The sequence below is a fragment of the Ixodes scapularis genome, unplaced genomic scaffold, assembly GCF_016920785.2.
Source record: "Ixodes scapularis isolate PalLabHiFi unplaced genomic scaffold, ASM1692078v2 PGA_scaffold2__306_contigs__length_199485367, whole genome shotgun sequence".
Classification (NCBI taxonomy): Eukaryota; Metazoa; Arthropoda; class Arachnida; order Ixodida; family Ixodidae; genus Ixodes; species Ixodes scapularis.
In genome coordinates this window covers 10,176,142-10,203,416 of record NW_024609857.1, presented here as the reverse complement: position 1 = coordinate 10,203,416, position 27,275 = coordinate 10,176,142, and the positions used below count along the sequence as shown (strand labels likewise).

The 27,275-nt window shown below is 46.5% G+C and overlaps 1 protein-coding gene across 1 annotated transcript in view; it reads left to right on the top strand.

Moving 5' to 3' along the window:
• LOC8050739 overlaps positions 1-27,275 on the top strand; it is a 69,966-nt gene that overhangs the window by 40,444 nt on the left and 2,247 nt on the right. Inside the window, exon 2 of the mRNA XM_040206421.2 lies at positions 23,001-23,100. Within this exon, the coding sequence (XP_040062355.2) occupies positions 23,001-23,100 (100 nt within the window). The remainder of the gene's footprint in view (positions 1-23,000; positions 23,101-27,275) is intronic.

Below are 27,275 nucleotides of genomic sequence, written 5' to 3'. Positions count from 1 at the left end.
CTTATGGCACATGTGGGACCAATACGCGTCGCTGCGTTCAGGGTGGTGGAGTCGTGTCATTTTTTGCCCACTGTAGTTGGCGTCTCCGTGACAACGAAATGCAGAGCTCGTTTCTCAAACCCTTGCGGCACAAACGTCAGAATAATGCTGTTTTTTTTCTGTTGTATCTTTTTCTTAAATCGAGCTTATTTGGTCGCGTACGGTTGTTTTTATACTGGATGCGATATTTGATTTGGGATAGTTCAAGTGCCCTGTCGGCGGTTCAACTTGCCTTATCCTTGCGTTCAAAACGAATCCCAGGTAGCACGCCAGAGGAATGCCCAACTTGGGCAAAGGTCTGGCAAACATAAGGGCCCAACTTTGACGCAGTTAGGTTTTTGCACCATGGCACTCATCAGTGCCAAAGTACGGTGCCTAACTATAGCCTTAGTTGGGCGATCCTAGGGCATGCCAAAGTTTGGCTCTTCTCTGGTACGCCAGAGGAGTGCCAAAGTTGGTGCAATACTTGAGCCATAACTGCCATAGTAAATCCTAATTTGGGAATGCGGGGCATGCCAAGGTTTGGCGTCTCTCTGGTCCGCCAGAGGAGCGCCAAAGTTGGTGCCATACTTCAGCCATAACTGCCAGAGCAACGCCTAATTTCGGTATTTGGGACGTGCCAAGGTTTGGCGTTTCTCTGGTCCGCCAGAGGAGCGCCAAATTTGGTGCCATACTTCAGCCATAGCTGCCAGAGTAACGCCTGATTTCGGTATTTGGGACGTGCCAAAGTTTGGCTTTTCTCGGGTCCGCCAGAGGAGCGCCAAAGTTGGTGCCACCATAGCTTCAACGGCAGAGCTAGTTCCCTATCTATAACGCCTTACTGAGATAAAAGCCTTGAAAATGTTATTTAACAATATTTAAGGCTGGCGCGCAGCTAAAGTAATTTTATGAATGTTTTTACCGCGTAACTACGAAAAACGATGGTCGAAATAGTCACAGCTAGGGTCGTGAGCGTTCAGACTGGTGTTGAAATTAGAACTGCCGAGGAGACCAGCTCACATTACTGCTAGTTAAATGAAATTGCATGCCTACTCACCCGCAGGTGAGTAGGCACGCCCTGGCTCTGCCCTCTCTTCCTACTGACATAGGGCTGTGGGTGTCGCAGTTTTTAAGCACTGTAAGTTCAGCTCAACCCCACGCTACAAAAGACGCTTTGGGGTACTGTTGGTGCTCACCTAATAAAAGCAATAATCCCGAAAAGCAAAAAAAAAAAAAATTGAAGCATTAAAACGTTTGCTTTGATCATGGTTGTTGACGTTTTGAACTTGGAAACAGCTGCTAGCAGACACCTGAATTGTCTAAAAAATCTCCAGGACGTTCTGGGGAATGAAGCGCCGCATAGCATGCGCTAGGAAAATAAACAGCGTTCAAAAATATTTATTCCGCCAATTGTTATAAAAGCCTATCGTGTCGGTGGCGCCAGAGCCGTATATAAAGAGGGTTTGCTCATTTATTAGGAAGTATTGGAGGCAAATGAGGAGATGTCATTGGCTGAAAGCGGGATGGGCGTGCTCTAAGGCGTCTTCACATACTCGAATGTGTCCAGTCAGAAGCCGCGAATAATACCATGGCGGTGGTCAGGAGAAACGAAATAAATAAGTGCGAAGGAGTAACTCTCGGTGACTGAAAATAAGGTGCACGTAATGTTTCTATCACGGTCATGCAAAATCATGGTGAAAGATATAAAAAGGCGCAGAAGATATAATAAGCGTGCGCGACTAGCAGAACGATCAACGTAATCCGTTCGCCAAGCGCTGAGGGCTGGGAATCTGCCGTTTCTCGCTACCACCGCTAGGGGATTATTTTTGGCTTCTGGTTGGCCAAGAGAGCATGTCAAGCCGTCTTTCTGCGTCTGGTGCACGCCCTGGCTCTGCCCGCTCCTCCTATTGACCAAGCTCTCTCTATATACGGCTCCGGGTGTCGCAGTTTTTAGCACTGTTAGTTCAGCTCAACACCACGCTACAAAAGACGCTTTAGAGTGCTGTCGGTACTTACTCAATTTTACAGTAGAAATAGGAATTGCATGAAAGAAAGAACCGGACAGAAACACTTCATGCTGTGGCTTAAATCCCGGACATATATCAGCGATCTTACTTTCCTCGGTTAGGGCTATATGCTTTGTCAGCGAATGAAGAACATTTTGATTAAAAAAAAGGGCGGTAAATACTCCCCGTGTCGAGTTTTCTAATCACACATCCACTGGTTGATGTCGTCCCGTGATAATTTCCGGCCCTTCGAACGGATTGCCACATTGTAGAGGCACATTTTCAGCGACGCCGCAACGCAGACGAACGAAGGTAAACAATCAAGGTGGCGGGGCGTTCTCCGTGTTGTCCTTCCCGGATGGATGGATGCTAACGGCTGCACCCTTTATGACGGGCGGTGGCTCGCGCCACCTATCCTAGAAATTAAGAACCAAACGTACGGTTCCGTTACTTCGCCAATTTGCTTATCCTTTGCAATTTCGTAAGTATCAGCAGGCGGCGCGGGATATCACCAGCATGACCTTCGGGGGACAGGGAAACAAACGACGAAAAACATCACCCCCCGTCTTTTCCCCCAGCGAGGGCGTCGCCAATTTTCTTCTAGTCGGCGTTCCCCCGGCACCGGGCCCGATGGGAGACAAGGTGAAAGAGACTTTGGGCCGAAGTCACGTGGGAGGGAGACCCCAGTTTTCTCTGTCCCGTTTGTCCTCAGATGCGTCAGTTAGTTGTACGTCACTCAATTGTCCCTAGATAATTTCCACCAGTCTTCCAATCTCCTCTTTGTTATTAAAATGCACTTATCATCCATTCTTCCATTCTTGTCTGCAAACCCCAGCGCTCCGGCAAAATCCGTCACCCCCTCCGGGATGGCGGGAGCAAGCCCTGTGCACCTGAACACCATGTTCTATTGTTTCTTCTTCCCCTTGGCATACGGCCGTCAGCGCGATGTGACAGGGTGGTCGGACAACAAATCGGCCAACACGGTTGCCGGGTGGCAGCAACATGTTTCCCGACTGGTTTTGCCGCGATGTGACAGGGTCACCGGCAACACGATCTCCTCGTGTTGCCGGATAGAGATGTCTAACTGTTGCCGCAGTGTGACAGGGCCTTTACAGGTCCGCACATTTTGGGTGTTGGGTATGCACATTTGGGGGACACAGAAAGCAGCATAAGTTCGCATACTATATACTCGTTGTCACATAAAAAAAATAAAGAAAAAAGAAATTTGGAGCAGTGTTTATGCGTTGCGCAAAGTAGTTCTTACACGATTTGTTTTTTTGGAGGAAGAAACGATGTCTTTGGGGCCTGAAACGTGTACGTCTCAATAGAATATCACAAAGTTAATGTAAGATGCACATACATACAGACTGTCCCAAAAAGATCTTTAGCAGTTCGATTACAAACATCCGGAAAAAATGGTGTTTTCTGTTTTCTTCAGGATGCGAACTTTTTTTTTTTTTTTCTGATGCGGATATGGTGAGTTTGACCTTGGCGGAAGTAGAGATATGCGTGCTACTGATGCAGTAAGTAACTACAATAAAACTGTAGGTGTTTTTCAACATCTTAGTACAATCCAGACCTATCTACTTCTTTTTGAATACAAGGTATGAGTCATTAAAATTGTAAATACCTTTTGGGGATATCCTGCATATCTCAATTTGACACGTGTACCAAACACAGTTTCCCGCTCAAAAAACAAAAACAAAAAAAAAATTGAAGGACGCAGAAAGGAATTACAATTACATCATACACCTCAAGTATATTTACAAACTATTCAAGCAAACCGAACTACAAGTATCGCGTTCCCCGTACGTATCTACATCCCGAAAGTGCAACATTCAGAACGCTAAAAAAAATCAAAGTACCCCCAGCGATCGGCGCAACAAAGAGAACGCTCAAATCGCGCGTGCAAAACTTCCGGCAGTCGAAAGTAACACAGCAGCAGCCCGTTTCATCCGACCAGGCTGCCACGGCACTATACACCTCCCAATTTCCGTCCACGCTGTAAGGCCGCCCTTTCCCCCAAACCGCGACCTCATACAAGGGCCCGCGATACGGCGCCCCCGGGTGGCGGATACGCAAAGCCGTCAAAAAAGAAACCAGTCAATCGAGCCACGCTGCTGCTGCTATTTTCTAGACAAACGCTACCCGAACAAAATTAAGCAAAAAAGCAAAATCCAAAGACCGGCTCTTTTGTACACGTCCCTCATACGACGGGCGGTGGCAGGGCTTATGGAATAACCGGCAAGACGCACCCGTAGGTTACAATGACAAAGACATCGGGCACGCCCCTGTACTCTGAAGGTGCCGCGGGTCTTGGCCTTTTCTCGCTGCCCTCTCTCTTCATCATCATCCCGAAGGAGAGAGAGAGAAGAAACTGATTGCTTTTCGTCTCCAATCCCGCACTCATCTCTCGCGGTGGAACAAGTGACAGGGTTACGTCGGGTCCACGCTGCTGCCTTGTCCTTCCTCGTCGAAGGGCCAAGTGTGAAGGACAACGCCTTCGGTGAAGTTCAACGACAGCGCGAGCGAGAAGATTGCTTCCTACTCGCGGGTTGCTTGCTTTTGCTTCGCCCAGCGCTCCCACGTCTCCCGGAGAAGGGGGCGCCCCGCTTCGATGAGGTGTCGGGCAAAAACCGATATTGACATGCGGGCGCCTTTGGTACTGCTGCTGCTGTCGCCTCGGTGGATCTCCCGTATAATTTCCAGAGAACGGCGTACGGTGATGTACACCTTCCGAGGGAAACAATGTCCTGCCGCATGAGATGAACGATGTATCGCGCCAAATAAATGTAAACAAAGGGAGCGCTCCAAGTTAGTTCGTCTGAGGGCTCGCTGAGTATGGCGTTCCTGGCGGAAGGCGCTTCCTCATATACCGTGCAAAACACAGTCTGTAGACAATGTCTGCGTCGTGTTTGTTCCTTGCATGGTGGGTACATTAGTCATATAAAAACTGTCTGCAGACATATTGGAAGCGTGTATGAAGCAAACCTGCATGGAACATCCATGAGGCGTGTACGCAGATTACACTTTCATTATGTCCGCAGTGAACACCGGACATTAATGTGTTTTTGACGAGCTCCAAACGTCCTTTGTACGTAGACTGGGCTATGTAACCGTACGTATAAATAGTTCTGACAATGTTTTTTTTTTCTTTTTTTAATAGTAATTTGGTATTAAACGGACACGCAAATACGTTGAGAGACCTAGACGAGGCTGAAAGTGGAGGGTTAGACTTAAAATCTCGGCTTCAAATGCAGCAGCTTATGTTTCCCAACATTTTGCATCCAAACGGTGGTTCGAACTTCGGTTTAAATTACCACATAGGTAGTTGGTGTTTTGTGTCTTGCGAGACAATAATGCTCAAATGTGTACCTTTTTTTTTTCTTTTTTTTTTTAGAGAGAAAGGGGGGAGGCAGGGGGCAGGGCGTGTAATTAATTAAACTTCTGGATTAGCACAACTGTGGGAGCTCCGCTCCTTTAGCCTTGGCTTCATTGTTTCAACAGCAGGCTGTCCCACCAACCTAGCATGCACGCAGGAATAAATCCTAATCTGAGGGGAGGATCCTTATCAGAGGTAAAGAATCTGGAAAGATACAGTTGGGATCGGATTTCTACAACCCCCCCCCCCGCCCCCAGTTACACACACATACACACGGGCGTACGTACGCACACACGCACGCCATTATCTTCTTATCCTTGTCATTTTAGGGTCTTTTTCCCCCATATAGTTAAATTTAATCGCTGAGCCCATGAAACCAAACTAAGATCCTAAACTTGCGCATGATCTCCGAAAATGTGCCACACGAATACTGATAAAGCTAAATGTACACGCGCGCTATTATGCACACCGCCACTTTTTTATTGTAGCTGTTTGTGTCTCATTGGCCCGTGATTCTTGTCCAGCTCTCTTGCACCTTTGCATTACTTACATTATCATCGAGAGACTTTCTTTCTTCTTAATTTTTGTTATTCCACCAGGAAGGAAATTCGGGAAAACTGACCTCGGTACACGCGCGCATCTTTTCCTCGAAACCGATCCAGGCGGACGAGATAAAACGAAGTCCGTCCACTGCGGTGAAGCCCACCCAAGCGAACCGAAACTTGGCGATCGCGAATACGGCAAGGGACGCTTTTTATGCGTCCCCGTCGCCACATCGATTGATTCGAGTTGATCGATGCATTCCGATTTTTACTCCTCGGAGGACGGAAAAAAAGGGCAACCCCGCAGCTGTTTCGACAGTTTCTTTTCAAAAAGAAATGCTCTCCGAGAATAATAAAAAAAGCAGACACGGAAGACAAAACGCAGTAAAAGACGGGCCGGGCTCTTCGCTTATGGACATAAATTTGCCCGCCCCAGGCATGCCCGAACCCCAGCAGGCCCGCCGAGGCGAGGCAGCGAGCGCGTATATCCAACTGGCATGTCGATCGAATTTTCGATAAATCCGCGAAACAGAAGGCAGATTAAATCGATCGCGTAGTTAGGAGTTGAACGGGAACGCATCAGTGAATCCCAGTCTCGGTTGGAAGTTGTCGCTTCTTTCTTTCGTTAGAGGACTGGATAGCATACTTTCCACTTCGGTGAGTATCTCTCCACGTTTAGATTATGATGTTTCCTCAACAAGTTCCAATGCACACTTTCGCTTCTCGCTAATGTTTGCTCGAATAAAGTCCAGATATTTGAATTTCTGTAATCTATACACGAGAATCAAAAATGCAGCCGAGAGCTTTGGATATTACTGTGACGGCCTTGAATCTGCTTCACGTTTCTTGATTGAGGGAAAGCCGCCCTATGGCTCCGCGCAACCTCAGAGAATGCGTGCATGTAAGGTACACATTATCAAGAGTTTGTACGACCACAATGGTAATTTTCTAAACCTTATATGACACTTACACCTGATATCAAATTGAGTTTTAGTCGCCGGCTGGATGAGAAGGGGCAGGAGAAGGTTCAGGTGTCCCGCCTTCAGATCGCACTTCCTAGCTTCGACGACGTTTCGGCTTGTTGTGAGCCTCCAGCGTGCACGTGAAGCCCAAGCACGGAGGAAGGCAGCGAGCGCATGGTAGAGGCCGGGCGTTTTTAAAAGACGTGCTGCCGTTCTCACCTTTTCAGTGACCCTGGATGCGTATATTTTTATTGCCAATTGCGACTCCTGGCTCCGTATGGCAAGCGTCAAAGCGAGAAGTCCAAGACCCGTCGTCTTTCGAGAAAAGCACTATGAAGAACTTCAAGATGAGAACCATGAGCCGAGGTTCCAGAAAAGTGACACTCGAATTTGTCAAACATTAAAAAAAGACAGTCAAAACAATTATAAGGGGATTAACAAGGCCATCTGGTAAGAGTCGTTTGATGTTCACTGCAATTTATCGTTTTATAATTGAAGTATACCTCGATCACTTCGCACACACGTGCATTTGAGAGTACCGCGAAAGGTCGCCTTATCGGGAAGTGGCCCCGGGAGACGAACGAAGAGTAGCGGAAAAATCCCCCCCCCCCCCCCCCCCCCCCCCCGGAAGAGAAGGCTGGCTGAAACGGATAAGCGCGATCCTTTCTCAAAAAAAGCTTCTTCACGAACCCTCAAGATCTTTCTCCCTCGAGAGTAACGTTCCGAACAAACAAGGCCCTCGACACCACAACGTTCGACCGGCGAGGCATAAGGTCCGTTTCTGTTTTGGGACGTTTTCCCAAAATGTCTTCCTCGAACCCTACTACACGAAAGAGCGAAAGAGGAGGGTGGGAGATGGAGGCTGTTCCACTCCAGCCGGAGTCCGGCTCTGTTTACGCGCCGAGTTCTCCGACCCCTACTTCTCGTGAGCACGGTCCCATGCCGAGATAAGCACGCTGTCGAGTGCCCGGTCTGAACCCCGCTTCTCCGGGTGCACCCCCCCCTCTCCCTTCCCTCCCCCACCCGGTGTTATCTACGGTCCGGCATCGGGTCCTCGTGGACCCTTTTTCATCTTTCAGCGGGTCGGCCGAACGCGAGCTCGAGAAAAATGGGCTACATTCTGCGTGTACATGTCGTGGGGTTCAAGCCGCTGCTATTCGCACCTTTCCCCCGACTCGCCTGACAGTTGAGGCCTCAGAATAGAAGGAAGTGACGGCGAGCACGGCACCACGCAGCACGGCCGGAATCCCACGAAACCCCTTTTTTGGTGGGACGGTTCCCGGAATTGCTAAGACGGACGAAATGGGCACCGGTACACGTGTAGAATGATGTGTTCTGGGCGACAAGTATGCGGTCTGTTCGCTGCTTCATTTAGCGGGCATTGGTGGCGGCGCCGACAGTTTCGTTGGTTCGTCGGGGCGGGTCTTGAAGGGAACTTCTGCAGAGAGGAGTGAAAAAAAAAAGAAATAGAGGGTTAGGGGATGAAAGTCCAGAAGCGAAACAGACAAAATGATGCTTAAAAGTGAGTGCTTCAAATTTAAAAAAAACGAACAGCAATTGCTGTCAATTCTGCCATTGCAAAATGAAACGTAGAACCAATTATTCGAAAATAAATTAACAAATGTTAGTTGATTATCAAACTTTCTATGATGATCATTTCCTCAGCAAATGGCCGCCAAATTAAAAAAACACCTAGCAAAGACGGTATTCAGCTAGAAGTTTGCACTCTTTCATTTTTTAAATTTTGTCTTCATTAAAATGATTACCCCTGCATAAATGAAAGAGGTTATGAAAGTGGTTATCGATGTGATGCATCGCCTCTCCGTACGCTACTTTCTTCCCTTCACGATTATTTTTAAACATCTACTAATCAAGCAACTACGCACCGAAAACACGGAAATATTTCCTCAACCTTTGTTTTCATATGCGGGAGTGTTCAAAGACATAAATTTTGAAGCATGCATTCATTTCAGTACCAGACATGAAGCGGTAAGGACACAGGTAAGACTGTTCAAGGGATGTGACGGTCAGAAGAAGAGCCAAGAAATGTTGATGGCTTCGCGTAATTCCACGCGTACATTAGGTGTTTCCCGATATTTCATGTTCGCCGACATGTTTGTCGGCAGAAAGGGCTCATTTTTTTAGCTTACAAAAATTTTTGACTCCCATCGGACTAATAACTCTCATAGGCGATATCAAACTGGATATCGCCGATGTCATTAGCACTTTCCAGCTTCTATATATGAGGCTCATCCAAAGCAGTCTTCCTAGCTATTTAGCTACTCCAGTTCTTTTTTTGCCTGCCAAATCCAAACAGCTCTGCTCTAGCCACGCCATCACTTCTAGCGAGAGATAGCTGCAGTACTCTACGAACTGTGCTTTTCGACGTGGCAACCCTGCATCCAAAAGAAAGCCTGAAGCGATATCTCACGCATGCGGCACAACACACATTGCACATTACTACAGAAACATCCTGCACATGACTGTAGCCTGTGTACAAGGCCCTGCTTGACTGCTTATCTGTAAAATTGTTGAAATGTGTGGAAATCAGTAGAAGCTTCCGATCCTGCTAGAGTCCAGTTTCAATGTCGACGCAACGGTTTTGTAGAGATGACCATGGGTAACACGAATATGAAGAAACCCCTATATTAATTCATCTTTAGTGAAAATTGTTTACGTCACGCTCTTTTTGTACGGCACACTGTTTAACGTTTTGGAAGTGATAAAAAAAATTCAGACGAAAAATCCGTGTTTTTTTTGTTCTTTTTCTAATGAACGACATGAGCGAATGCAAAATAAACTTTTGTGTTAATAAAAAAAGAAATCATGCTGCACGAATGTCGGCAAAGGCTTTTAACGTCCCTATATGAATGTAGAATTAATTATTTATTAAATATGTTGTCATAAATCAAAGCGGAAAATTATCTTCAACATTTTTAGACGATTCTCATGACAAGTCATCAGATTATATTTCGTCGAATACTTTTTGTTGTATTTTTATCATTCAGCTAGTTGCTCGTGTTAGGAAGTAATCAGGAAAGAACTCTGATTACCTTTGAAAGTAATTTCACTTGTAACAGTACCTATTTTCCCCGTTCATCTTTACTTATTACATATCTCCAGAAAGTCAAGGCAGGTCGATGTTTATATACAACACTATGCTGCAGCGATTTAAAGTGTAACACCCCCCTTGAGGCACACGGCTTGAGACCGACTAAAACTTTTAGCGCCTATATAAAAAGGGCGTGTGCAGCAAATGCCCAAGATGCATTAGCACATCATCCGCATAAACATCGCCGAGAGCGGGTTCCGACCCAAAATCTACAAAAACAGATATTCATACGCATACTCGCCGGCTGCACCATTCCCCAAACTCCTATAGTTCACACGCTCTGAGCTCCTCCACTTGCGAGTGAAAACTCAAACAGGGGGCAGCAAAGTCTACATTGACAGAACGACCGCTGCTGGTGCGCGTGCGTTTTTAACACCGGAATTGCAAACAGACGCCCGCCTGTTTACGATTCGAAGCAAAAGAAACGATGAAATAAAATTTAAAAGAAAGGAGGCCAAAACCTTTTCGCAGTCAACAGACACTAAATTCCGCCAGCCTGCATGCACTCTCTCTCTGTCTTGCTGTCTCTCGCCCACCATTCGCGAAACGCCCTAAAGAAGCGGCTCCAGAAGGCGCTGTCTGCAACGGCGATCCGTCTCCTCTTCTTCGGCGCCCCATGCAGACTAGAGCACACTCTGCCCGCGCTCGAGTTCAGGACGGTATTCGCGCGATTCTCCGGCAAGCGACGAATAAATCTAAAGTAAGGGGGGAGGGGGGGACCACGCTGAACGTCTACACTCTGTAGGCCGAGGGAGTCGGTTTAGCTCTCTGCCTCTCGCCTCCTCCTTCGGCAGCGTGCGGCACTCGCAAGCACCTCGGGCTATTTCACCTAACACCGAGACTCTGTCTTCTATAGCCCCCGAGGGCCGTAAAACTGCACCCGCGGAGGAGACGACGACAGAAAAAGCCGACCAAGAAAGGTGGTGGCCCGGGAACGAGGAGGCAAAAAAAAGAACGCAGACGCAGAAAACGACGGTCGGGCCACGCGTTGACAGTTCCGCGCAGCACTATAGAAGACGCACTAGAAGTCAGGGCGGCATAAAGTACCCCCGCTCCCGCCGCCTCGCCCCATCTGTCACGCTACTGGACCATGCAGAAAGAATCTGCATGCATCTTGTGCGAAGCATAGGAGAGGTGGGGTTGACGATTCTTTTGCGGGAAGGGAACCTTTTGTCGTTTCGGTGTTCACGCACGGCATAGAGGAGGCCGCTGAGAGGGGAGGGGAAGCCAGGTTGACGTGCTGTTCGCGAAGGCACCAGGTGGGGGCTGGAGTACGGTGTAGACATCGTCAACAACTGTTGGGACCGGTGCGGCGCATCACTTACGCTTGTTTGGGCAAGAATCGAGAAGTTGCTGTAGATTTGCATGTACTCGGAGGTCCCCGTGAATGTGCGTAAGTTTAGTTAACACGGGGATCGATCCGGACCTTGGGATGTGTCCGGTGATGCGGCGTGAATGGCGTTTGGGATTCAAGTGGCTGCTACGATGTCAAGTACTGCTTCGTGGAGAGCCAAATAGAGCTGTACCAATTATAACAGCGTTAAAAAAAAGACAAAAAAGACGGTCATATATAACGGAAATTTTAACGTTGTGAAAGCCCGATGCAAGTGAAAATAATAAAATATGCAACACTTAGTTTCTTCGTTTCTCATTCTCAGGGATCGTCCAAAGCTGATAGTTTAGGAGCTCGTCGGACTCTTCTCCGTTATGCCTCTACATTTGTTTTTTCGTACAAAATAGCACCATGAAAAATCTATGGGAGTGTGTTCGTGTTAAACCTTCAGTAAGATATACAGTTCTGCTCCACTCTGAAAGCAATTTCCGAAGTACCACAAGGACTGAACAAAGAATAAATTACGAAGATCCAGTCACGGTCGGGTGCTTCTAGCAGGCATTTATTTGTTACGGTGTTCACGAAGCCTCAGAAATAAAGATACCTTTTTTTCCTGGTGAACTTACATTTAACCCGCCTTACGCTTCAACTCAGAATGTGCGATTATATATGTGTATACTGTACGCTACATTAACATTTTAACTCATGAAACATATATGCCGACGTTACAGCAAGGAAGTATACCATTGGGCAATGTTTACAGTCTAGTTATCTCTAGTCTTCGCAATTTATTCGAAGTATTTTTAAGTGCTAACAAATAATCGAACATTTGCAGAACATTTCGACCAGGACGTACTGGTCGAAAAGAGTAATTGCATACGAACCCGTTGAAAACAAAATCTTTAGCCCGATCCCGAAGTAGCATCAACTGACGTCACAAAAGCTGCGGAGTTTCGTGCCGTCGGATGTCGCGATCCTGGCGGTTGGGTGTAAAAGGTGTGTAAAAGAACTAAAAAGCACGAGAGAAGGCAAGTGTCGCTGTCGTCGCGGCGTCCCAACTCCTGGCCGCCGAAGCTTCAGCGGACTGTCAAGCTGAAGAACGACCTGCAGCAGAACAGACGTCTGCCGCTTCCCCCACCACCACTGTGACGCCACCAGGATCGCGGCCTGCGACATGACATTCTATGACGTCATCAGGCGGAAGTCGAGGGACTACGTTTTAAGACGCAATAAACGCACCAGGGCCGGTTTTCTCGAAGCGATGGTAAACCCATTTTGGTAAACCACGGTGCCTATAGGAAGGAAAAAGTACCTAGGTACCGTAATAAACGGCTGGATATAAAAAAACAGTAATTATTTTTGATCGGGCGGTAAGATGCGCCATCTATCGGTGAAACAAGCCAGTCATTTTGTTTATCCTCTTTTTCCGCTGGTTGTTATCGATCCAGTATGGTATTTTAAGTCAAAATAGAGTAATGGTACTAATGGTATACTTGAAGACCAATTTATTTGCTTCAGATGGTACGAAGAAATTTTAGCTACTATGCTAGAGTTTGTCGACGAATATTCGAAAACGTAAAAACATTTCCTTCAATATGTTTCGCCATAAACAACGCATAACTTTCCCGTGTGCCTTCCAGTATGGCAACGCCGGTGCTGTAGTCTCGTTTTTGTTCCTTGCGACGCACGTTTCTGCGATTCCTGCTGATCTCAACTGTTTGCCCTCTCTTCCGTTTGCCCAACCAATCCACCGGTGACGAGAAGCTAAGCTTCTCGTCACCGTTGAATTGCTGGCCTCCGGGGATATGCAGAAACCTCGACGCTCTCGGCATACTGTCGGCGCACTGCGAACAAAGAAAAACAGTACAATGTCCCAGCTGTGCACCCGGAACGAAGACTTTATCGAGGATGACCCCCTTTCTCCGCAAAGTAATCGCTGCTCACGAGTTGGCGTGCATAGTGTAACAAATTAAACGTGTTAGTATAAATATATACCAACACTCGTTCGCAAAACATTTTTTTTACACACCATAAAAACACTTGCAAGGCTTATGTACTGTCATATGTCTTAGATCTCGGACTGCTGAAGAGTGATGTGTTCGCGGAATGCTGCCGTCGGTTACGGTAGTTTAGTAGTTCCTCTGAACTACCGCTTTGCTTGGCGTGCTAATAGGTTGATGGTGCGTCATTAATATAACAGCCGGATCGAAATGAATGTTCAGCAGAACCAAGCAGAACTATTAGCCCTCATTAAGCAACGTCGCGGCCATTTTGCTTGTAGGTACTGCTCCTCCCTCGGCGCCCCTGCTTTCCCCAGTCACGTGACCTGGAATTCCCCCTTCTAGGGACAATAGTTAACTTTCACCTACGGTTCGCGTTTGGGAAAACGGGCCCGGATGGAGACACGTTCCAGGCACCGTTATGCGTTATGCCACTTACCACATCGCAACGCCTTGTCTTTTCGGCGCTTCCTATCAGTCTCATGAATGCTCAGTAACGGAATGTATCCAATCATCGAGGAGTGTTCGAAGGCACACGCCACCAGGTGGAACGCGGTACGACGCTTATGTATTTATTTGTGTTTATATTTTTAACATATTCATTTTATTATTTTGATTAATTTGTATTAATATCATTATTATTTTATGTAATATATTTCGTATAGGTAAGTTATTGTTCCAGCGTAAAAATAATAAAAAATTATTCGTGAAAAAATTCTCGTTTTTTGCTTAGCGAAGTACCTTAGTTATAATTTATTTGCGTCATCCGAACACTTCGTTTACAATTAATGTTTTCTCATTTTCAATTTTTTTATAAAAATGTATCTTTCACGGAAAATACATTTTTGACAAAAATGATTGAAGTGCTCGAGACACTTTCATGCGGAAAACAAATAAAGCGCCGTCGCTCGCGCACTCCTAGAATTACGTCCCTTTCGCGCCTACACGCTTCAGACAAAGTTGCAATTGGAGCAAGCTCCAAGGGGCACCCGATCCGATAAGAGAGGCGCCAGCGGATGAGGGACGTCCTCGCTCTTGAGATAACGAGCTCGTGACTTAAATCCTTTCAGAATTAGGTCAAGATTCCAAAGCGCCGGTCCCCTTCGCGAATCTTCCAGTGGAGCGGTCATGCCGAAGAGTCATAACCCTCGCTCAGCTGGAACTGGAGCCGTCAAGGCGATATAACCACCGAAACGCGAAGCTAATCAACGCGTTGGCGCGTTCATGTTGGCCGAACGACGCAGACAGATTTCTTATCTCGTAAGTGGACACCAAACGGACCGCGACGTCATGCTGCTTCACGTGAGCGTGTTTGCTGAAAGGTTTCACCCTGCGGCAAAAGCATCGCGACATCATTGCCCAAAAGATATGTTTACCCCGTTCCCTTTTATGATGAAAAAGAAAAGAAAAATATATACATATGTATAAAGGAGGCATTGCCCCCTGCCTCTCGAGTACGAGATACTTCTTGACGCATAAGTATGAGGGGCGTCCAGTAAATATCCGGAGTGATTTGATTCCTAAACAACTAAACTAAAAAAAAACTAAAAAACTTTCGTGTTTGGCTTTTTAAGCCAAAATCTGTATATTTATTGGACACCGTAATTTTATTGATATGAAGGTATGGTCAATCCAGAATCATGCACATATTACGTGAGTATCTTCGTATACTATTGCTTTTAGCATGTGTTTATACAAACGCAATAACGGAGTCTCCTCATGTGGCGGGTTCGAATCCCGGCCGAGGTGCCCACAATCTGACGGAGGCTTATTGCGGAGAAGGCGCCGTGTGACCGAGATTTCTTTTGCACGTCAAAAGATCCCCAGGTGGTCCAAATTAATCCTCAGTCCTCCGCTGGGGCGTGCCAGATGCTCGTCGTTGGTTTGGCCCGTAAAACCCCCAAATTTGGCTGCTGGATTCTACTACTATACACCCTCAACACTCCGTTGGTCATAAACGCAGCGCCGGTGGCGGCGAGGCGGAGAACAGGCCTAAAGCCCAACCAAAGAAGACCTGAAGAAGGCACAAATCTCCTCTGAAACGGCATCTATAGAGGCGGGCTCACTAACTTGCTTCCAAATGAACGGCAATGGGAGAAATACCTGCAGTGAATATTTTCTTTCTCTTCGTTTCTACTCGAAAATACTATGTTTGGGAACTATGCCACGGTGTTACGTGCCTTTTATGCAGCCTACACTTGTCTACGTTACCAAACTATTGAATCCACGTCGAATCCTTGGTGGCTGACGTAATTTCGATCAGCTGTCCTTCCTGCCGGCTCTGCAGCAGATGCGAGCCTTCACCGCTAGGGGGGACAAAAGCGAGTGAATGCGCAGAACGCGTCTCAGAGAAAGTTCATTCCGAAAAGCCGCCAGGGTGACGGTTGTAGTTTCGTTGGACGCCCACTCCACACTCTTCGAAGTTCTTCAAAGACGCCCGCGCCGAGCGAAGTTGTGTCCCTTAAGTCGTTAGTCCCGCCCAACGTTTGCCCCCGGAGCCATTTTGTCTAGACGCGTCGAGGCAGTCTAGACGCGTTAACCGCCCGCGTTTCGGTGAGAGCCATTGCCGTACGTCTTCTAGAACGGACGCCCGTCAGAGGCAGCATCCGGTGGCTAACCACTGTGGGGTATACGGCTACACGAGTGTTTTTCCAGGCTCCAGCCACTCAGCTTACGACCGCGTGCCTTAAAACCTCTTCAATTCTCTTACGACGGCACAGCACACTGCTGCCGTTCACCGGGTAGCTGTGGAACACTTGGCGGTCCAGTATATATTCTATTTTTTTTTCGCGCATCATTCTTTCTTTTTTGGCTCAAAAAACTTTTGGCAATGTTGTAAACGACTATTTCTTACAGATAATACATACATTGGATCTCGCAACTACCGCAAAACCTTCATTCTGGGCCGGTTTTCTTAAAGCAATCGTAAACAATTTGGGTAAACCAACGTCCCTAGAAAGAAGAAAAAAAGTACCTAGACAGAGATGCGCAAAATACATGCAATTATGTATCGAAATACAAATACAAAATACTTCGTCAAAAATGTGTTTAATTACAAATCTAATTACATTTCCAAAAAAACATTTAAATACAAGATACAAATACAACCAAATGTATTTGGTCTCCTCCAAATACTTTTCCAAATACATTCCTCAAAATTTGCGTCAGCGACTTTAGGGCACCTGCAGCGGGTTTCTGGGTATCTCAATTTAATTTTGCATCGCACACTCGGGAGTTAGTGTGCGAGGCTCTAGCCTCTAGTAACGTAATAGAAATATAATCACAGAAGAATTGTAATCAGCTTGGACGTATGAGGTGAAAAAACTACAGAGCTTCAAGCAGCTTTTTTTGTCGATTACATTTTGGTATAGGCCAACAAAGAACCGAGACGACCAAGGCGCGCAGCACTAGCTATATAATTTTTTATTGTTGCAACTCGCACTAGTTACGAAAATCTGGACGACCCGCGCCTTTAGAATGTTCCAGGCAAAAGTATGGATGGAAATCAGGCTGGAAAGCATCACAAGTTGTCACAGGCTCTTATTTAGCCAGTCTGCCTGTGAACGCCGATTTCGTCACTATTCTTGCCCTGGACTAGTACCGTAATCACAAAGTCACTAAACGCTCGTGCTTGATTGAGAGACACTGCATTCGGTGCAGAACGTAGTTTTCTTCCTGCTCTGGACACGTCTTAGGATGAGCAAATTGAGTCGTGACAATAAATTTGAAGGATGCATTTTCGCCCACAAAATTGTATTTAATTACAATTGTATTTGAAATACCCACGTTTTAGTATTTAAATGCACAGGTCAAATACTTTACCCAATTTGTAATTAAATGCAAATGCAAAATACACATAGTATTTGAAATACGCATTTCAAATACTTGTATTTAAAACATTGCCCATTCCTGTACCTATAGGTTAGGTACTTTAATAAACGGCTGGATATAGAACTTTAAATATTTTTTTATTTGGCAGTACTATGCGTCATCCCTCGGTAAAAGAAGGCAGTCATTCTGTTTGTCTTTCGGTTTTTTCGCTAGTTGTTATCGGTCTATGCTTTGTTTCATACTTAGTGTACAACGCTGTTAAAGTGAAGTAAGGGAGGGGTGGTGAGCTCAGCGAGCGCTTACGGCTGCTGCACATCGTGTCGACGGCACGAGAGGGCGCCACTAAATCATAGGCTGTACTAGCGTATGCATCACGTAGCATTTGCTGCGCTACCGGTGTTGTGGTCGTCGTCGTCGTCGTTGTCGTACAGTCGATTCCGCGTTGCACTTCAATCGATATGTGCGACAAAAAACACGGGGGAAAAATCTAAACGGGAGCCAGTACGCGCTGCCAGACCGACAAGCAGCGCATATTTGATGAGGGCTCTCGGTTCGCGTCTCGCCGCAGCGGGGCGCCAGTCACGTGGCTCTCCTCTCATCCGTTGTCTGCCGCTCCACCGTTCCCATTTCGGCGATCTGCCAGGCTTTGTCAGTATATAGGAGGCTATGGTGCTACCCCTCCTCTAGTTCAGTGTAACGCTGTCAAAGCTGCTGAAACGAGCATGGGGTTTGATCTCGCAGATGATTTGCACGCATTCTCGCGCAAACGAAACCATAGTTGAAGCCACGCGCTTGCGCCAGTGGCTTTAACAGCGGGAGCAGAGAATAGACCTTTCCAAAAAAGGGCTCCTGGCCGGTTCCATTTTGAGTGTTTGGTGCGTATGGCGTGTGATTTGTCCACTTTCCGAAGCGACGAACATGCGCGTGCTGGGCCGAGGAGATCGTACGCTGGGCTGAAGAGTGGTAAATATTGGAATGGTGTATAGCATGGTATTTTAGTGTTATACCCTTGTTACACGGGCACACTTAACTGCAGTTAGGCTAAGCCGCAGTTAGCGCGCAATACTTGCCGACAACATTCTGCGGCTATGCAGTCAAAGCTATGGGCGAACGTGCACTTCAGCATCTTGAGCATCTAGCAAAGCAGTGCACGCGCGCTCTTCACTTCTTCTGAAATAGCTGTCCGAGAGTATAGTGCGGTAACTGTGGTGCCGCGCAACAGCAGTTAAGCTGAGTTAACCGCGGTTAAGTGTGCCCGTGTAACAGGGGTATTAGAGAGCTCGAGGTAGGAGACTTTATTTGTAAAATTAACAGCCTATTATGAAATGTGTACGATGTTTATGTTCTGATTTCTGTATTTGCTCTTAAGGGTACCAATGGCTTTGCATGTGCGGAGGTTACATCGACCCCACTTTTGTATTGACGATATTATTTTGGGTCATAATTTGCAATATTTTGAAATAAAATAAATAATACAAATAAAAAAATTTGAATGTTGTAGTTGAAGACATTTATAAGCTTTAAGCAGTAGAAACAAATTGTAATAACTATACAGAGTACAATTCTAAACGCTAAATTTACTTTTAAAACAAGAAAAGAAGACACGCAAAAAGAAAATCTCGTTAATTTTCTTTGTGGCAAGTATTTGTTAATTTCTCTTTTCTCCGACTTCTGCAGACGACATCGGCAAGCTTGAATCGAATACTGCGCTTGAACCTTTCTTGTTGGTGGATGTACCGATCGTCGGCGGCCAGAACCAGACACAGCGGCTCTGCTTCAGAGTAAACTTGTGCTTCTCGTCACCGTTGACCACCGTCACCGTCACCAACACCGTCATCACAGTGTTGCTGGCCACCGTGAATATGTAGAAACCTCGATGATGTCCGCGCACTGCGAACATGAGAGGAAGATGTACCAGCTGCTCACCCCGAACAAAGACTTTATCATTGATAACCCCCTTTCGCCGCAAAGTAATCACTGCCCACGGGTTGACGTGCAAGCGCACGAAATTAAACGTATCAGTATAGATACATAGATGCTTTGCAGCAGCTGTGCATGGACGCCGCCATAACTGACCTTCAGTTTTTGTTTCCTTTTATTCCGTTTATTTCACTTCATCATTACCATAGCAGGCCAGGTTATTGCCATATTAGATTCAACTCTGTCCTTTTTTAGAGCATCGGCCTTTGCAGAGGATCGTCAACTATCGTTTCAGTTGCTCGGCATCTCAGTAAGACAAGAGAAGGTCAGCAATGGCGGCTGTAATTTGGCGCGTGTGTAAAGCGTCTATACCAATACTTGTGGCAAAACATTTTTGTACTCGCCATAAAAATAATTGTAAGGCTCATAGACAGTCAAAGTTATGCATCCGCGAAGTGCGCCGTCAGTTTGTGTAGTAGTGCCTCAGAACTCCCCCCTTGCTTGACGTGCTAATAGGTTGATGTTGCGTCGTTAATATTACAGCAGGATCGAAATAAATGTTCACTAGAATCATAAGACTTAATCAACGTCGCGGACACTACTTCTCCCTCGGCGCCCCTGGTCTCCCCCCCGGTCACGTGGCCTAAAATTCCCCCTTCTAGAGGCAATAGGAAGCTTTAACCCGCGGTTGGCGTTCGAGAAAACCGACCCTGGTAAAATGCAGTTCCAGAGTCACCTCATAGATGGCACTAGCGTGCTGGTGTGCTCTCTTGTTGTAAGAAATCTCAAGAGCTCGGATCTCAAAGGCCAGTTCACACAGCTGCAACAGAGTAGGACCGACTGAGACAAGACCGGTTTTTAAGACTCTTGCGATGGCTTAGGACTAACTCCGAATCAGCGCATCCGGTCCTAAGCCGTCGCAAGAGGCTTGAAACCCAGCCTTGTCTCAGTCGGTCCTTCTCGTTTGCAAGTATTTGAACAGGCTTCAAGATAACGCAAGTGTGTGGACGGGCCTTAGTGCTGATTCACACTGTTGCAACGGACTACTCGGTCGTAGTCGGATACCGCAGTGCGAACCAGCCTTTGAATCCGACCTCAGTCGACGCTACGATCTGATGAAGTGATGAAGTCAATCAAGCAGCGCCAAAAGTGCATCGTCACGCCACTCCTCATCTTTGTGATTTTCTAATCACCCACTAATCAATCACCCACGGAAAACAAACAAACATAGAATCAAGGCTCATTTGCTGTGCGTGACTAGTTTAGCTGCCGATAGCAAGCAGACGCACAAAAAAGGGGAGCGCCGTGATAATGCACTTTAGCATTTCTCGATTTGCTTCATCGGATCGTCGGTCGTACTTAAATATAGATCGCGCTACTTACTATTGCGATTACGTAGCTCTTTCTCGCGTCATTCCGTCCTGCAGCACAGCGAGGCTTCGAGATACCTGCGTGTTGTTTGATTGAAAAGCCAAGAGTCCGCTCTATATGCCTCACTAATGTTGTTTTGGATTCAAGGACTCATACACCCTGTAGTTTATCGTTGCCCTTGTATTCTTCTGGATCGAAGTTGTATTTTTATTCATTTGCGCAGTCCTCGTATTGACCGTACGTGAAATTGAAAGTGCCGTGCAACAACGTAGAGTTCAAGTGTTATACACTTCACACACTTTCTGGGCACTGAGGGAAAGGTTTCTTACCACTGTGACAGATACTTATTTGCAGCGGTATAACTGAAAACATATAAGGATTTACTTTTTTCAGTACTTCCCTCGCAAGACGAGTTGACATGTAATATCGGAGTTCCAGATGGTAACGTTGTGGCCGGGATCAGAGCGGCGCGACGATCATCGAATGCGGCTCGATTACAATCACCGCCTCGGCGTATATTCCGGCTGGGATTCCTGTCTACTCACTGCGGCGACGGCAATAGCCGAGCTCTAGTAATACCGAATCATGCGTTCCCTGCGCAATGTCGATTCCCGTGGCTGGCGAAGATGAATATTCGCAGAATATATAATCGGCACAGGATCACGTGGCCGCTTGTTCTGGCTGCTATGCATGACTTGCATGTGACGTCATCACTAGCCCTTTATTTATTTTTTCTTGTTACAAAACACACCCCAGCACGGCACTGCGCCTCCGAAAACCAAGAAAAACGCGCCATAGAACAAGGTTCTTTCTTTTCTTGTTTGCACCGTAATCCCAGTTGCATACGTGGAACTCGGAAACTTCCTATGAAGTCTGTCCGCTGCTCCGACCAAAAGTTCGTATCCTTTCCCGGCTGCGCTCTCCCTTTCAAATTACTCCTCGAGGAAACCCCCTCCCCCCTTTCCCTTTTCTTCCTCATTTACATCTCCCACCCCGTCGCCACCGCCGCCGTCCCACCAACGTTTTTTTGGTTATTCGCCGCTACGAAAACTAACCTATTCGTCTTTCAAACTGCCCGCCGCTATTCAAAGGAAAGGGGCAGCCCCAGTACGAACGTAGTCGAGCAGGGTAAGCGGGTGGGGGGGGGGGGGGGGGGGGGGGGGCGTCTTTATAAAATGGGTAAACCTTAATGAGCATCTCATTAAAACTCGGCCACAAAACCAAGCCCCTCTTTAAATCCCAAACGTGTCTCGCTTTTTTTATTTCAACTTTAGGTTGGCTAGCTTTGGCTTTGACTTGGTCTCGCCTGCATTTGGCTTGCCTTGGCTTGGCCGCGGAAACTCTCAGCACTCCCTCCGGGAGCAAGAATTTGCAGTATGCGACGGCGGGAGAATCTTGTATGCAGAAATGCAAATTCTGGGTGTTTCTTTCGTCGGGAAAGAAACTGGCGCGGAGGAGATTTGCTCATTATAGTTTTTTTTTTATCACTTTCATTACATCGTTGTACGCATGTGATTTGGTGCGTTAATGCTACTTCTTTATGTGTTGACATTTTGTTCGTACAGTTTCACTCTAAAACCGGGAATAAAATATTGGGATTTATTAGACCAAAAGCACTTCGAAAATGTCTAACGTCTCCCTGGAATGTACCTTGTTTTAACTGAAAGTACGTTTTCTTTTTCTTCTCAGTTTTCAAATTAGCTCAGATACAGTATCACTGAGTTTCGGTGAGTTCAAAATTTTGCTTTCTTGTGGTTAAGGCACATCATTCTTTCTACTATAACATAATGGGAAAAGTTTACTTTATGCGTCCTAAATGAGTCTGAAGACCCTTTCACAAATATATATATATATATAAGATTCGAGAGGTTAGGATTGAATATTATATTGTAATAATCAAGACACATTTAAAGGGCGGCCATTTATATTACTTCGAACATATTGAAATTATCAATCGAAAGTCAGAGGCAAGGAACCATTTACTTCCATTGTGAAGGTAAGCGAAAACTCCCCACATAAGCAAGTGTTGAGCAGCAACAGGCTCACAGCAATTGCCGTCACAAATACACTGAAACAATGAACAAAATTGTAGTGCGAATATCACAGTCTGAGTTTTTGGATTTCGATGGGCAACTGAAACGATTTTTGTGAAATTGTCAAATACTGTCTCAAAATATTGTATATACAATAGATTATATATGTACTCTAAACGCAAAACGCTCGCCATTAATGTCATTGCCCCCCCCCCCCCCCCAAATATTTACCTACCAAAATATTTTGTTGTCATTTATTGAGGCACTAAGCTCCCTTTTGTCTCTAAATCCAATTTTTATATCCTATTTGTCAGAAATCCCCTGAGTTGTCCGTCCCGGGAAAGCGTCGCACTAGCTTTAAACAAGCATAAAAAAAATAACAATAAACACAATGAGATACCAAACTCATTGTTCTCCACGCGACATATCTCTCTTTTTTTTTTTTTCCTGTTGGATATCTTCATTGAAAGCAATGGTTAGAGATAAGTAGCTCGACCCCCACCTACATGGGATTCCTTGGACAACTGGTCTCCCAGCGCACGCCACGGGCAGCTATCGAATCGCCTTCCAAGGATTTACGCATTCTCAAGGTAAGGACGCACTCTGTGCTTTCGATATCTACCCATGTATGCGACAAGCGCCTTGCCTTACTAGAGCGACAAACATTGATGTGTGTTAGCTGACATAATAAATTAAACGTTTTGCCGATTCAAGCTTCAAAGAACCGCATAATCAAGATTCTTTTTCTTGTGTGTGTGTATGCGTGCGTGTGCGCGCGTGCACGTGCGCGTATATGTGCGTGCCTGCACACGTGCGTTCGTACGTGCGTGCGCCTGCGTGTGGGTTAACGTTAGCCAAATAAGGTTTTTACCAAATATTTTTATTGCTTACCTTTTTCGGATTTGTTTACTTTTTGAAGGTGCAGATTATGACTTGCTAATTTTTAAATGGTAACCAACAGTCGTCCCATTGGCACCTCACACGAAACAATTTCTAACCTGCTTGTACAGCTTTATGATTTGCCAGCCGCGTGATTCGAACGTTTTTCGCGATCGCACTAAAAATGCCGTCGGTATTTGTCAAACCCAGCTGCATAACGACAAATATGCGCTAATGTAAACACAGTCCTTTGTCCGCATCCGCTTAAGAAACTCGCAGAATTTTTAGGCCAACATATTAAGCAGTCCGAAGCGGATCGGTGGAACGTCTCATTGGAGTCAATCTACCTGTACCATTTTAACAAGGTTACGCGCGTTCTGCACACTTCAGAGACCCCAACCACTATAAAGATCACGATGAGATTACAACATGTTATCTGAGTGTAGAAACGCACACCAGTTCATTAAAACGCGTCTGCACACTGTGTCATCCCTTTCGCACGACGTTTCGAAAAGCTGAAGCAGATTTTGCAGCTTTACAGTAAACGACTGAACAGATGAGATTTACGGCGGCAGAGAGGCACAGCAGCCATGAGGCAGCATTCCACTGTCGCTACGGCGGAAGAATTACGTCGATCATTCCGAGCCGAGCGAGTGGAACGTTATCAGCAATAGTATCGCGCATGCACACTAAGATTCACTTCTGTTTTGGCATCGATCGTGCCCAGATACATTTCTATTCGGACCGATTCTTCCTCCCACCGCCAAGAAGCCTTTCGTTTTTCGTGTGAGTATGAGTATAATCACCGCGAGAATGAGAACCGCATGCAGTGCGTCTCCTTCGAATGCCTTCAGTACGCGCTTGTCACCCTGCACCGGCTCACAAAACGCCGATATCTTATCGAAGGTAGGAACATCGCGCTTGAGGAGGGACCAGTGAATGACCTATCCGCCATTTTCATCTTGTCGTTGAATCCACGAACCTTTACTGAACCTCTGGGTGTACTAGGGTACGATATGTTCGAGATGACCCGTATTTTCTACGTTGCCAGTTTTGTTTTTGGATGCCCGATTTTTATTGGAAGCCATCAAAAAAATTTACTCAAGGACGTACACAAGATGCGCCATCGACGTTATAACCTTGAAAATGCAACACGTACCGTTTGTTCGCGATCGTGTGCAGCTCTAACTGTTGTTCCCACCCGGAATACTCCATCATAACCCAAGAAGTCAACATCCCATGAGACGTGATGGAGTTAAGTTTCAGACCATTGACCGCCTTTTCAGTAAGACTCTACGCATACGTGCACCCTTTCCCCTGAATCTTGCTTCTGATTACAGAAGCCATTTCCGGAGGGCACCCTAGCACGCCATCAATGCTGTCAGCACTTATCTTTGGGCTTATTTCGTTATTTTTTTCGACAATTTTTATTAAACATCGGGGAGCAAAAAAAAAAAAAAAAGGCAGCGACAATCGACGCATCGGCACGACGCCAGTGTGTTCTGACGGGTTGGTGAACGTTGTGCAGCCTCGTTTGCATATCGCAGGCGACCTCCCAGACGTTGTTCGTTACTGGAAAAGGTCCATTCTCAGCAGTTGTTATTAGTTGTACGAACGCTGGAGTACGTTATGAGAAAGTTTAATTCTCTGCATACCACTGTTCTCTCGTCTGAGCCGCAAATAGGGATGCGCAAAACGAGCGTGACAGTGTATGATAGTGAAGCGAAGTCTACGCATACGTAAGCTTTATATGTTACAACAAACACCCCCCCCCTCCTCCCCCTCGCATGATCTAAAGGACTGTAGTCGCTGCCGCACTAAATTCTAAATGCTGCTGATAATAATGCTAATAATGCTACTGTCTTAAAGCATCGATTGCGCCCGAGGCACCAGAAACCACAGGTCGAAGTGCCCGCACCCAGTACACTGCGTGGCAATCAACTCGAAAATTACCTTCAAACTTAGAATTCGTGGTCTCACTCGAAGGCTGAATTTGTCGGCTACACGGTGATACGATGAGCGTCCGGTGCTGAGATGTCAACCCACAAGTTTCTCACTCCTCGGGAGGGTTTTAGCTACGTTCGTTCCTGCTAAGCGAGTGTTGACTGCGGGCTTACGCAACGATTCGCAACATGCGTACCACGAACATCGAGAATTTTCTCGGCAGTCGAGAAGTGGGAGCTCGTTCTGAGCACGTGGTGTGTGCAACGTGATCAACTATTTCTTTTTTTTTCTTGCGAACACCATTTTATTGGCGTTTTCCTCCTTTCATTCTTTCTGCAAGGCCGGGGTTATGCCGCTAAAACAGAGCCAGGACGGCACATGGGTACCTGAATTGAGGATCCACCCGACAGCGTAAAACGCTTAATAAATATGTTTTGTCCTCCTCCTCATACATAGGACAATCTGGAGACACCGTCTGAGGCGGTGTCGTCAAACTGTCTTTGTATGACGGTCCTGATCATGTCTGCTGCAATTACAGTGTCTTTCCACTACCACTACACTCTTTACACTTCTCCTGATTGAGTAAAAAAAAAAAAAAAAAAACGATTTATGCACTTTCACTCTACCGTTAACTACAGCCAAAGCTCCTGGCCGCAATGCCCAATCGCGAGCCAGTTAGACGTTATGTGGTATAGACCCTTATGAAAGTCACGTGCCGATTATTAAAGGGTCGGAACCACTGCACAATGGCGGAACAACAGCACCGAGAAACGTGCAACTCATTCCATAAAATATCAAATGTCGGAGCGCGGCCAACACTATACGAGCCGACGAGCCAATCAAACAGCCTCGAAAGTGCAACGTCACTAGGCTCATCACCTTTTTCTGTGGGTGCGTTTTTCCCAGTGCGCCGTAACGTTGACGTTTTCGTCAACGTTCCTTGTTCAACTCAGTTGGCAAACTCCCCCCGAAGAGCGGGATCCCTTCCCGTACCCCACCAGGCGGGCTAACCCTGTTCGAAGCGCCTACCGTCTCGTTCGTTGCGGCGCGTCTTGCAACAACAGTTCGAAACACGGCACACGGCCGCAGCGGGCAAGAGGGATGACGCTTCAAACGGCATTTCCGAATCTAGGGGTTATCAACGGAAACTGACGTGTGTCAGCGCACGTCTTAGAAGGGATCACGCTCTCCGTCCGTGGAAGTTTACCAACTGAATTGATCGAGCAACGCTTGTTATAGTCCGCCATTGTGCAGGGATTTCAGAGCTGCCAACAAAGGGCAGTATTTCGAAAGTCAAGTCCCTAGATACGAGCTTCCTACAAGTATACGACATTCTTCGAAGCGCCGACTGCGTGACGGTGCGGGTTTTAGGAAGCGAATGGCGGCACACAGCAGAGCTTTGAACTGAATGCCGCCATTTTGTTCCAGCGTAATTCGTTTTGTCATTTGTATTAGTTGTCGTTACTTGTAAAAGAAGTGTCAAGGGACTTTATTCAAAAGGGTCTCTATTGCCTGGCAGTGCTCCCATTCCATACGCAGATCGAAGCAATATATGCCACGTTGCTTCTGAGTGACTCAGGACTGGACCTGGCGGCCTGTTGTAGTCTATTGAGTAGGACGAGAAGCGAAATATATATCTTTTCAAGTTTTCATTGCTTATCAGCCGGTGGAAAAATGCCGAGTCATTGGAATGGGGACGCATGCGCAAAAAAATCCGCGGAACAGAACTTCTGCTCACGCTCAGAGCGCCTTCCACGGTTCAGTGGGCAAATAGGGCAGGGCCCAAAAAAGGCCATTATAGGTCCGTTTCTCTTGACCAAGGGACGCGAACGCGTTCGCAAGGCTACGCAAGACGTGACCACATAATGCTGGCATAAACAGGCGCTTCGGTGGTCGCAAAACGCGGCCATAAACGTGGCGATGTAGCATCCGATTATGCATG